The following is a 12,150-nucleotide window of genomic DNA, read 5'->3' on the forward strand; positions in this document are numbered from 1 at the left end:
ACTTCACCCACGTTTAGTCTGGACATCCAACATTGTAACATTATATATATGCCATAAAATGTGAAACAGCATAACACCCCCTCTTTAATCTCGACTTTTTCAAGAAGCTCGTAGCTGAATATTTGGAGCAGCGACACCAAGGCCTGCATGCACGGCTCGGGGGAGGGGAGGGGGCTTTCAGTGTATTATTCATTCCACAGTCACTATAATCACTTCAAATAAACACAATTATTCTCTCAGTCTCTACCCTGAAACTCTGGCCTCAAATGTTATATAGGAGAGTTGTCAACACACACACACACACACACACACACACACACACACACACGCTGCCTGTGTGCCCTGTGTGCTCCATGCTGGCTGCTTGTCCACTTGAATAAGGTTGGTGTGGAGGCACAACGCTGACAAATCCTGACACTTTTACACTTGATTTCAGGCTGCTGCATTCAAATCACAGTGCAGAGGGAGACGGCCTCCAGCAGAAACGCTCGTGTGTCGGCTCGCACACGGCGCGCTTTCATGAAGCCAGTGGACCTATTAATCCTCGGCCGTGCGTACCTCTGTGTCCATGTATGGACTCTGTATGTGCGTATGATTGTCATGTCATGCTGCTTATGGAAATAAATGACTTGTCAGAGGTTGTGAGGGGAGGACGGGGAGAAGGAAACGGAGAGGGAGGAAGCGTTTTTGCTCTCAACCAACCGCTAAAAATATTTTTTCTGCATGTTAAAAAGGTATTGCACCGCATTGCATACAAAGATTTGGTTTTTATAATACAACACTTCCTCAACGGACACATGAAATGCAACTACTCGCTCGTATTCCCTCTTTTTTTCTTGCCGAACATCCTACATGAACCCAGCTTTTCTAGGGTTGTTTTCAAGTATATATTCACCGACTCTTCAGGCCACGTGACTCTGCTTCACGTGCAGGATAATGACTCATGTTCTCTCACACACAAACCCAATGCAACGCCATCTGGAATACCAAAAACTGAACTATTCACTTGTTTTATTGGAGTCTAAAATCCAGGTAGAGCTCCCTAGATAATTTCCGAGACGTGCCTGAGCTTTAGGGAATACGAGAGAACAAGTGTCTGCTTTAACACCATCAGTCCCCAAGGAGGGGTTTGGAGCCACATCTGCCAGTCAATGAGTCAACAAAACAACAGCCATTTTATTCAGCCTCTGCATCACCGTCTCCAGCTCCTTTTCGCAGGATGATCGACGACAGATCATCTTAAAAATGGCTGCTCCCGCTAAGCCTCCTCTGCCGTATGAAACGAGGCCAAGCGGCACCAAACTCCAGCTGATAAATGTCCTATTTCACAGCTCACACCGTACCTTCAGCATACGTGTGATTGTGTGCCTGCGTGCATACGTGCCTACAGCTCTCATGGTTGTTTCTGTGACAACATGTAGCTTGCTGTATGTTGGCACACAGGAGGAGGATGGATTCAGCCGTCCGGAAAGCACAAAATAAAGTCGATGTGCAGCGGAGAGAAGTTTCCAGATTTTCCATTAGTGAGGAGAAGCTTTGTTCCACAGAGAAGAAAGACTTAATTTCTCCTTTTACAGGGGAAATTGTTATTAAAAGGTGAAGGAAATGTTGTAGGTCACCTCTCCGAGGCACATTTTCAGGTTTGATTAAGGAAGTGTGTTTGAAGACTCTTACTTTGAAAAATTACATGAAAAGAAGCGTGAAAAACCTTCTACAGTCAGACTAGGTGAATCAGAAACTTAGCCAGAGGTGTAGTAGTGCTTCCAGGGTGCAGCATAACATATACCAACGTAAAAATATCCACAGATGCATATCAGTGGATGTTTAATCTGTGGTGTTAACTGCACTTTAGTTTATCCTTTAAGGCAAATTACCTCCAACCAAGCAACATAAACACAACCCTGTAAAAACAGCACCAAGCCTGGTGTGACACACATCCTCAAGAACCAACTCGGCTAACAAAAGTCCTTTCCTTTTGGGCCTGTGTCTACTGACAGCATTTTTTTTGCCTCAGCGCAAAAATGCGCCCACAGCACTCTTAGTTGAAAATAGTTCAACTTTTGGAAAACAGCTCGTCAATGTCACCTCTCCCTCACCGACCAAACAAAATCAAGAAGAGGTGGGACCTACCATATCAACTTCGTCAACAACTTAAACTGTATAAATAAGTGGCGGGCATGACAGCTCCCTAAAAGTGAAGCAGAAACATCTCTATCGCCCCCTTCTGACTGGCTGCAATATAGGTCATAAAGCCCGCCTCCTCCATGTTAACAGATGGGACATGAGTCAAACTATAAATTCAAAATACACGTCAAATACATTTTTCTCAAACATGGTTTCTGTCATTTTAGTTAGTTCTTATCATGCTGATTTATGTCAAAGTGTTCATTTTTCTGACAAGGTTATTTTTAATTAGTTATTTGATGATCCTTGATAAAAAGGATGATTGACAGCTCTGTTGACAAATACGGCTCCTGCAGCCGATTTGTTCCGGATTAGCAGAGCAGAGGACACAATCACTACAGTCGCTGAAGTTTACATATCTGTGAATGTCTGCTTCAGACCAACACAAAGAAGCTGTTACGCGCAGATCTGGCTCCAAATGACGTCACCAGCGCAAGATGGCAGCGGCCGTCGCGGGGGGGTTATTTGGCTTCAATTTTGTACAATGAGAGTAGATGGAGATGCGTCGTCCATCTATATATACACAGTCATTGGTCAACAACAACAGTGGAGGAGAAGCTATACAATTCCCAGGTGTAGAGCTGCTGCTAATGTCAGGACACGATTCCCTTCCTTTGTAAAATGTCCTTGAAATAAAGCAGATATAATGCATACAGAGCAATTTAAAACAAACTCAATGGTCACGACCAAAGGAAGCGGAAGTGCAGAGGAAACTTTTGTAACCTAGGAACAGTAAGCGCTGGTGAGAATCCGTGAGTGGACACAGGCCCTTACAGCCACTATAGAATATGATATGATTATAAAAACTCGGCAAAGATGACAGTTTGGAGCTTAGAGGGAGAATCATCTCAGGGAGTTGACATCTACACAAATAAACTGTTACAGCAGTGGGTCAAAAGGTCACATCAAAGGGCCACAGATGTTTAGATGAATGACAACAGTGAGCGACAACGAAACTCTGCACGCTGTGTGAAATAAGTAAATGTTCAATATTTACAGATGAAATGTAGCAAAGTACAAGTAGCTCAGAACATAAGCACAGACGTCACAGAGAGTTTGGAAAGCCCTGAAATGAACGGAGATAATCTACGGTGGCCCAGGAGCTCAGTGTGGAGGGCAGGAAGTGGAAACTGCTTCGGCCCGCTCCCTTTTGAAAAAGCTCCTCGGGAGAACCAGCCGATTAAAACCTCTTTTCATGTGAGCGATCACATCATGAGGCTAAATAAAGGGGATGAGTATTATTAGGCAGCACAGACTGAATTACACTAACAGTCACCTTAATTGACTTGGCTCGTCCTCCTTTTCCTCTCCGCAGCTAAACAGGAAGGAAGATTCCTACGCACAAATTTACACACCAGCCTTTACATAACGTGTCTCTGTTTCCTGTTTGTTTACGAGGTTTAACTGAAGATCTGCTCGGCTGTAATTGTCAGCCAGAAATCCAGCAATGAGTCATGTGCTTTGTACAAAGTGATCTCGCACCAACCTTAAAACAACACAAAGGGGGCAAACTCTGTGTGGTTCATTAAACCGGTTCAAACATGGCAGGTGTGAAATCACTGTGTGCCCTGTGAGGGGAACGAGAGGCTGTTCACCCCGAGGGAGTGACACGAGCGGCCCACGAGGGGGGGACTCATTTTAACTATCAATTAGAGGATGAGACGGCTCCGACACCGAGGCCCGCAGCAGGTCTGGTGTTTGAACTCTGTCAGTGCTGATGCGGTTGACGTGCGTGCCTAATCTCAACAGACACACAAATGAAAATTAAGCAGTCATGGAAGTCAAAGATGAGTTTCAGCAATACTAAAAAAAAAAAGCATCTTAAAACTAATTCTGTACGTGTATAAATGCAGACGAAGACGGGGAACGTGTCAGTGAGGGAGGCATTTCCATGTGAGGGAACAAACGTCTCCCTGTTGTCTCTCCGGCAAACTGGAGCAGAATGGAGGTCACATTCAAAAGACCATACATGATGTTTCAGTTCGTTGCTGCACTGTACGACACTCATTTCATTCTCTGGATAATACATCTCTTCAGGCACTTGAATCTGCCAACAGAGTCTAAATGATGGGCCACAGATATCCACCAACTGACCCAGTTCCATACGACAAACCCAATCTGATCAGGTGTTACACGAGAAGTGTGTACTTTGTCCTGCAGCTTTTTTGTGCAAAATCCTTATTTTGTTTAATTTTTCCCATCTTCTCAATTTTTTACAGTGCATTGTGGGATACCAACATTTGACGTCCATTGTTCATTCCTATTGGCTGCAGTTCCTAGTTTGTAAGGAGGAGTTGTTTACATTTTCCAGGGTCAATAAAGCAGGATGAGATTTTTTGTTAAAAACCACCACTTAAGCATGTACAGGACAAAATCAGCAAAGAGGTAAGAGGTACGGCTTTGTCCACAGGGGGCGCCAAAATCAGCACAAACTGAAAGTTTCTCACAGGAGCTTTAAACTAAGACAATAAGTCTGTAAGTTAGTCAGACAAGAATTGTGATTGGATCTCAGCCAGGTGTAAGTGTTATCTGTACAGCGCGACAAAAAAAGATTTTATTTAATAAGAATGCACACGTTTTCTGAAATTTCAAGTAACTTGTAATCGTAAAGACACTTTCACAGCACAACTGAATGATTCAATGAAGGTGAGATTTCAGACTCCTTTCTTGCTTCTTTCTTCTCAGGGAGAAGATACTGTATGTACACAGCCACGTGTCTCATCCCGTAAACAGTCCTGTAAATGGGTAATAATAATGATACTTTATTTGTATAGCACTTCACAAAGATAAAAACACAAACTGTATTGTTAAATAAAACTGGCAATAGGTAGTAAAATACAATAATATTAAAGTGTGCACACCAGAGCTCTAATAAAACTAGCTGTCAGCTAAAAGGAAAGTTTGTTTTGTGTGTTTATTTTTTCAGAATGTTTTATTATTGTTGATTCATAGTTTTTTTAGTTGTTGTTTTTTCACATGTAAGGGTGTCCCCCCGTTTTTATGGTTTGTTTTTCTTTACTTGTTTTGTTGCATTAGACGTAAAGGTTTATATTTCTGCTTGACAACTTGCTACTGCAATTATTGTATCATTTTTTGTTATGTTAAAAAATTCAATAAAAAAACTATTAAAAAAAAAAAAGGAGGCACGTTTGTATAAATGTGTCTTAAGACAGGACTTAAAAGCAGAAACAGTCCCCGTGAATCGAATACAACGTGGAAAACTCTTCCAGAGCAGAGGTGCCGTTGCAGAAAAAGCTCGATCCCCCTTTGACCTTTGGGGTGGGGGGGTGCAGCTCCTTTACTCTGACATCTCTCAATCAATGCATGTCCATAAGGTCCTGTTAGTGGATGTGTGTATCTGTATCTGTGTCTGTGTGTATTTAGCATGTTTGTCATAATACAAGAGTGAAAAACCTTCATTCCCCTCAGGGATTTATCTTCTTCTAGCTTATTTGCCCTTGCTACAAAGAGGGTGACATTCACAGGAGTGAATGTGTCTGCACCAAAAAGCTGCATAAAAGTTGTCAGCTGACCCAGATTTCAATAAAAGTTACTGCAGCTAACGTCAAAGCTCCTGATCAGTGAGTCAGGAAATAAAAGTAAATACTGGAAAGTCAGAAACACAAAAAGTACACATGAGGACCAACCCTGCCTTTATGCTCCAGATCACTCACACTTTTAAGTATGAATGATGATCTGCAAAGGCTATTATCTGACAGCGAAAAGTCAATAACATTCTGATGATAACAAAATGAGGCTGAAATGAAGGAGAAATTAAACAATGGATACAGTTTTAATCTAATTTAACGCGCTGCGTTGAATTGGGGACAACCAAATACGCGCGGCAGGCCTGCAGACACAGACAGCCTCATAAATCAACATTAAAACGCGCCATCTTATTGGCCAGTTGTTCATTTGAGGTGTTTTTTTCAGAGTTTTGATTGATCAAGCTGCTCAGCGTGGCAGAATGACACAGGTGCTGCTGAGGGAAGGTGATTAATGGGCTCTCGTCAAAACAGGTGCGCGGAAAGTGCTTGGTAACCGCGAGGGGCTCTGCTGGAATAGTAAACACACACTGAGTGCAGGACACGTCCTTATGGTTTGCAGATGTGAATATTTACGGAGAGTACGCTAAAAGTCAAAATAAATTAACATCCGACAGAAGAAAGTTTACAAGACTGCTGTTTGGTGTTCTGGTGTTGAAATAGACATTTAGCAGACTCCAAACCTCTGAAATTTGCCCTATTTTGCGCCAAGGAGAAACAAATCTTTCTGACGTGTTTGGTGTCTCTCTTCAGTTTGAAATCAAGACCCAGTACCCCGCACTGTAAAAACAATCACTGTTAGAAGGTTTTTCCTTGATAGAAGAAGTATGAGGGTCAGAAACAGAGCAGCAAATGTTCCTACCACCTGTAAACAAACTCACTGCGCAGGAAAAAATGATGAAAATACTGCAGGAGACGGGAACAACACAACCATTGACAATACCCATCAGTAAACATCAATTTAGAGAGGCTCATAATGTTCTGTTTTTGTTCTGTTTTTGCTCCGAGTTGTTGATTAAACTCGGGTCATTTTGAGGCAGTTTGCAGAGTTGTCAAGCAAACATAAAGTTATGAGTCTTCACTACTTGTTCTGTTTCTTTATTACATAACGTTGCACTGAGACCTGAGCGCCACCAACAGCAGGCGTTTTTCACAGCAGACTTTTAGCTTGTCATTGTATGAAATGAACAGGTGTGATATACAGTATAGTATGTCTCACTGTGACACATCAAAGTAATGGAGCCATTATTAATGTTATTAGTTACACCAAATGTGTGTGGTGGGAAATGTCTGTTCATGTAGGGACCAACTGGCCTCTTTCTGTCTCCGTAGGTCGTCTCAGTTTGCCTCGACACATAAATTAAAATGACAATAGTCTCTTTTTATACTCACTTTCAAAAAGGACATAACGTACATCCTCAAAAATAAAGTCAAAAAATCTTAACAGCTGTTTAACTCACAGGTCTCCATGACAACTGAATAAACTCCATCCACATTGTGACAGGGTTGAAAGCTACAGAAAAGGCTAGTAAGTGATAGACTGCACTGTTCCTTTTGTCCAAAGCGACGTACATCTGAGAGGGAATAAAATAAGACTCGTTCCACCACCGGGGGACCACAGAGCAGAGTCTAGTTAACGACTTAGGGCCCTGTTGTGATGAGAGTACCAGGCGCCTTTCATTCACGGAGCATAGTGGGCAGGAGGGAGGGAGTATAGACGTGGATGAGGGAGTTCAGGTAGGCAGGAGCCGTTTTGTAAGCGAGCAACAGGTTTTGAATTTGATGCGAGTGTGGAGGGATGTGACCAGCGGAGTGATGTGTGCTGTTTCGGGTTTGTCACGCTGCTGCGTTCTGGATCATCTGCAGAGGTTTTAATGTGCATGCAGGGCGGCCTGCCTGGAGAGGGTTGTAGTAGTCACTGCACTCAACTAGCTACCAGATGAATGATGATGATGATTTCCTTCTGGCCTGTGTGCAGGCCAATCACAACCATTTATTAAACACTGGGCAGGTATCAGTGCCATTAAGGTATTTTTGTGGACAATCATAATGGCTGCTGCTGATGTAGAACGATGTGAATCCGCTATTGCATCAGCATTTAATAAAGTGGATGATATTTCAGGTAACGTATGCATTCTAAGCATTGGCTACAACCAGGCTTCGGGAGTAACAGAATACATGTACAGGCGTTACGTGATAAGGATACAACAAAGGCAACTGTATTCTGTTAGTTACAGAAAAAATAATTAGATTACAGATATTAAAAAAAGGGATTATTAGCAGGATTACAATTTGACAACTATATAATACCAAAGATGCTCTATATCATCTGGCATCTCATTTCTAAACTGGGCTCTATGAATGATCATTAACTCTCAGATGTACGTCTGAGGACAAACGCATCTGCTAAATGTAACACTGTAACAGTGTAAACTGTCCTTCTGACCGTCTCTGATATTACCATGCACCTGCACCCACATGTGACGACACTTCATGACACACAAGCCTCACAACACCGCTCCTCAACAGTCTGTGGTGGCCGTGGCCCGTGGTGAAAAAAATGCTTCCACTGGGTGGAAATTTCGTCATCATTTTGTCTTCAAAGGAGAAAATGGGAGCAACATCGCAGCACAGTGCAAGTTCTGCCTTCCAGCTGTGAAAATGCCGTCTTTATCCGAGGACTCGACATCTAATTTAAAGGAACATTTACAGCTAAGACCAACCGCTAACGTTAGCTGCACAGAATTCCAGTTAAAAATGTTAGCTAATCTAATGTCGTCTTCTAAGTTTATGGCAGTTTACTTGAAGTTTGAGTGTGAAGCATAGACTGTATAAAAAGATGGATGACATGACAGCTCCCCAAAAGTGAAGCCAAATCATCTCCGTCGCCCCCTGCTGACTGGCTGCAGTATAGGTCATAAAGCCCACCTCCTCCATGTTAACAGATTGGATCAAATAAATGTTTCTCAAACATGGTTTCTGTCATTATAGTTAGTTTTTATCCTGCTGATTTATGTCCAAGTGTTTATTTTTCTGACAAGTTTATTTTTAATTAGTTATTTGATGCTGTTAAAAGGATGATTGACAGCTCTGTTGACCAATACGGCTCCTGCAGCCGATGGACGAATAGCGAGAGGAGACGGAACTAAAACAATCACTACACTCATTAAAGTTAACATATCTGTGAACGTCTGCTTCAGACCAACACAAAGACACGCCGGCGTGTTGGATCCTTCTGGTTAGCAGAAGTGGCTACGGCTGCGCCACCCGCCGATCTCTACTGGGCAGCTCTGGCTCCAAATGACATCATCATCGCAAGATGGCAGCGACCGTCACGGGGGCTATTTTGGCAGCAATTCCGTACAATGGGAGTAGATGGAGAAATGTCGTCCATCTTTATATACAGTCATCGGTGTGAAGTAGTGTGAATAGAAAAATAATCAGTTAAGTTTGTTTAAAATTGAGATACCTTTTAATACATTTTTAAAGTCACCCTCCCAACCCTGGCAACAAAATCATATCATGTGAAACATCCATGTATTATGTTGAACACGAAGCCATGTGAACTGGATGTTTAAACTCGTTACCGAGCCTCACAGCCTACAGCTATGTCAGCCATTTCATAGCTCTGATTGGTTGAAGCATCCAGAGGCTATTTGGCTGCACCGTTTGGAAATCAAAATGAGCTGGAGACTGATTTTAAGGGATGTCAAGGGATGAAATATGGAGAGATGGAAAGCAGCCTTCCAGAGTTCACTTTTTATACCTGAGGCGTGTAACGTTAATCAGTCCAGAGAAGTGATGTAATCAACTGAGGCAACTTTAATGGACACTTTTACAAACAAAAATATTAATGAATTGTTATCATGTGCAGAAAATCAGCAGGTAACTCCACTTCTGCACTGATTTCTTAAAAATAATCTCCCTCTTACCCGAGCTGACGGCCTTTGCCAGCCTGCGCAGCCTCCTCTGGTGCGTCTTCCCCCTGTAGTGGATCTGAGCCTGGGCGCTGGAGTTCAGCTGGATGTTGCACACCTGACACATTGTGGCACTGCTGCAGCTGCTGCCTTGGCGGCGCTCTCGTTTGGCCCTGTGTCCGACCACCACCCTCCTCCTCCTCTCCTCCTCCTCTTCCTCCTCTTCTTCCTCCTGACCCTGCTGGCTCTTGGGAGGAGGGCTGATATCCGGCCAGTCGGGGCTCTTTGGACGCTTCATGTCTGGAGAAAAAAAGAAGAAGAAGAGACATTAGATTTAAAATGTGGGGCATGTGTGTTTTTAAAGCGTCCACACGGGGGCGACAGAGCTGCACGCTTCATGTTTCACTGGACCCAACACAGAGAGGGTTTAAAGGCAGACAAAGGAGGCTTATTACTTGGATTTATCTACATTCTCTGACTGTTCACAGGCATTTTAATGTGTCAAACTGCATGTGTTAAAATCTTTCACATCCCATTATAGACTCAAATTAAAGGGCCAGTACTCTGTCAGAACGTATAATCACTTCTTTTCTAGTATAACCCGACCCTTAGACATCCATTAAGGAACAACAATGGCCTCTCTCCGGCGCATACATCACAGACACGTGCAGTCTGTAGATAAGCATCTTGTTCCTGCCTCTCTCAGATAATAAAAGCAGATTCCTCGGGGAGCATAAAAGCGACACGTTTCTTTGTGGAGCTTTAATACCTGGAATGGTTGAGCGATCGTGGCAGACTGACAGCATAAATCAGATTGCAGCGAGCGTTGAAATGTCACCAAAAGACTGACTGAATTCTTTGTTTTCGTTGCTGTTTATATGATAATGGCGTCAATTAAGCCCTCGTGGTGACGGACGTTTTATCTCCCGCCTGGCTGAACGCGCCAAACAGAAACCATCATTTGTAAAAATCTTTTTTGCTGTTCTGAAAATTCAATTTGACTGGTGGGGAGATGAAAGTGGAAAGGAAATGTGTTCGCAGGAACTCATCAGCGGCCGACCGGCAGCGTGGACATCAAAGCTGCAGCCCGTCGCTGTGATAATGTGAATGATGTTTTGCTAAAGTCGGGCGGCGGAGGGGGACAGGAGCTACTGCTGGCGAGGAAGGTGATGAAATATGGACCAAAACAATGCGTTTGGCTTCACCTTTAACACGCCAAACACACACCCAAATAATGCAAGGTGACAGAAAACTGTAAATAAAGGGCTAATAGGGGCGCCGCTTCAGCTTAGCGGTTAAATCGCACGTCCCATATACAGAGGATACAGTCCAGGAGATTGACTCCCACCCTCGGCCCTCTGCCACCTGTCCTTCCCACTCTCTCTTCCCCCGTTTCCAACACTTAGACTTAGACTTAGACTTAGACTTAGACTTACACTCAACTTTATTGATCCCTTTGGGATGACTCCCTCTGGGAAATTCAGTCTCCAGCAGCTTATACAGTACAATACAATAGGAAAGAATCAGCACACAGAGGGTAAAAAATAAAGATCAAAATATATATATCTATCGATATATATATATATATAAAAAAAGTACAAAATTAGATAACAAAATATATAAAATATACAGTCTTAGAAAATGTACAAGTAAACAGTGGGTAATAGTTCAATTAAACTAAATTAGGTTATTGCACTGTGGTATTAGGTTATTGCACTGTGGTGAGAGATTATTGCACATTGACAGATTTTTATTGCACATATGACCCTTTGAGAAATAAATAAATATTACTATTGAATAAAAGAAGTTAACTACTATTAACTTTGTGAGCTGAATTAGTGGCTACCGCTTGTGAGAGAGTCTGTCCCTGTTACCTCCTCCCCCTAAGTGAGGAGTTGTACAGCCTGATGGCATGAGGGACAAAGGAGTTCTTCAGTCGGTTAGTCCTGCACTTTGGAAGGAGCAGTCTCTCACTGAACAGGCTCCTCTGGTTGCTGATGACGGTGTGCAGAGGGTGGCTGGCATTGTCCATAATGTCCAACAGTTTGTTTAGTGTCCTTGTCTCTGCCACCGTCACCAGAGGGTCCAGCTTCATGCCGATCACAGAGCCGGCTCGCCTGATCAGTTTATCCAGTCTGGATGTGTCCTTCTTGGATGTGCTGCCTCCCCAGCACACTACAGTGTAAAAGAGGACACTGGCAACCACAGACTGGTAAAACATCCGCAGCAGTTTGCTGCAGATGTTAAAAGACCGCAGTCTCCTTAGGAAGTACATCCTGCCTTGTGTCTTCCCGTACAGGTGGCTGGTGTGTGTTGACCAGTCCAGTTTGTTGTCCAGACACAGCCCGAGGTATTTGTAGGAGTCCACACTCTCCACCTCAGCTCCCTCTAGTAGGACTGGTCTCGGCTTCGGTCTGGACCTCCACTATCCACTGTCCTCTCTCCAAAATAAAAGGCATAGGCATAGAGGGCTAATCACTATTTACAAAGGCCAGAGATGGACT

At 43.2% G+C, this 12,150-nt stretch overlaps 1 protein-coding gene across 1 annotated transcript in view; it reads right to left on the reverse strand.

The window, feature by feature from the left end:
- Window positions 1-12,150, reverse strand: part of LOC138593558 (zinc finger protein 385B-like) — an 85,721-nt gene that overhangs the window by 36,888 nt on the left and 36,683 nt on the right. Inside the window, exon 2 of the mRNA XM_069664626.1 lies at window positions 9,662-9,946. Within this exon, the coding sequence (XP_069520727.1) occupies window positions 9,662-9,946 (285 nt within the window). The remainder of the gene's footprint in view (window positions 1-9,661; window positions 9,947-12,150) is intronic.

The sequence above is a fragment of the Semicossyphus pulcher genome, unplaced genomic scaffold, assembly GCF_022749685.1.
Source record: "Semicossyphus pulcher isolate SPU_LCO1_2020_fin unplaced genomic scaffold, fSemPul1.0.p SCAF_16, whole genome shotgun sequence".
Lineage (NCBI taxonomy): Eukaryota > Metazoa > Chordata > Actinopteri > Labriformes > Labridae > Semicossyphus > Semicossyphus pulcher.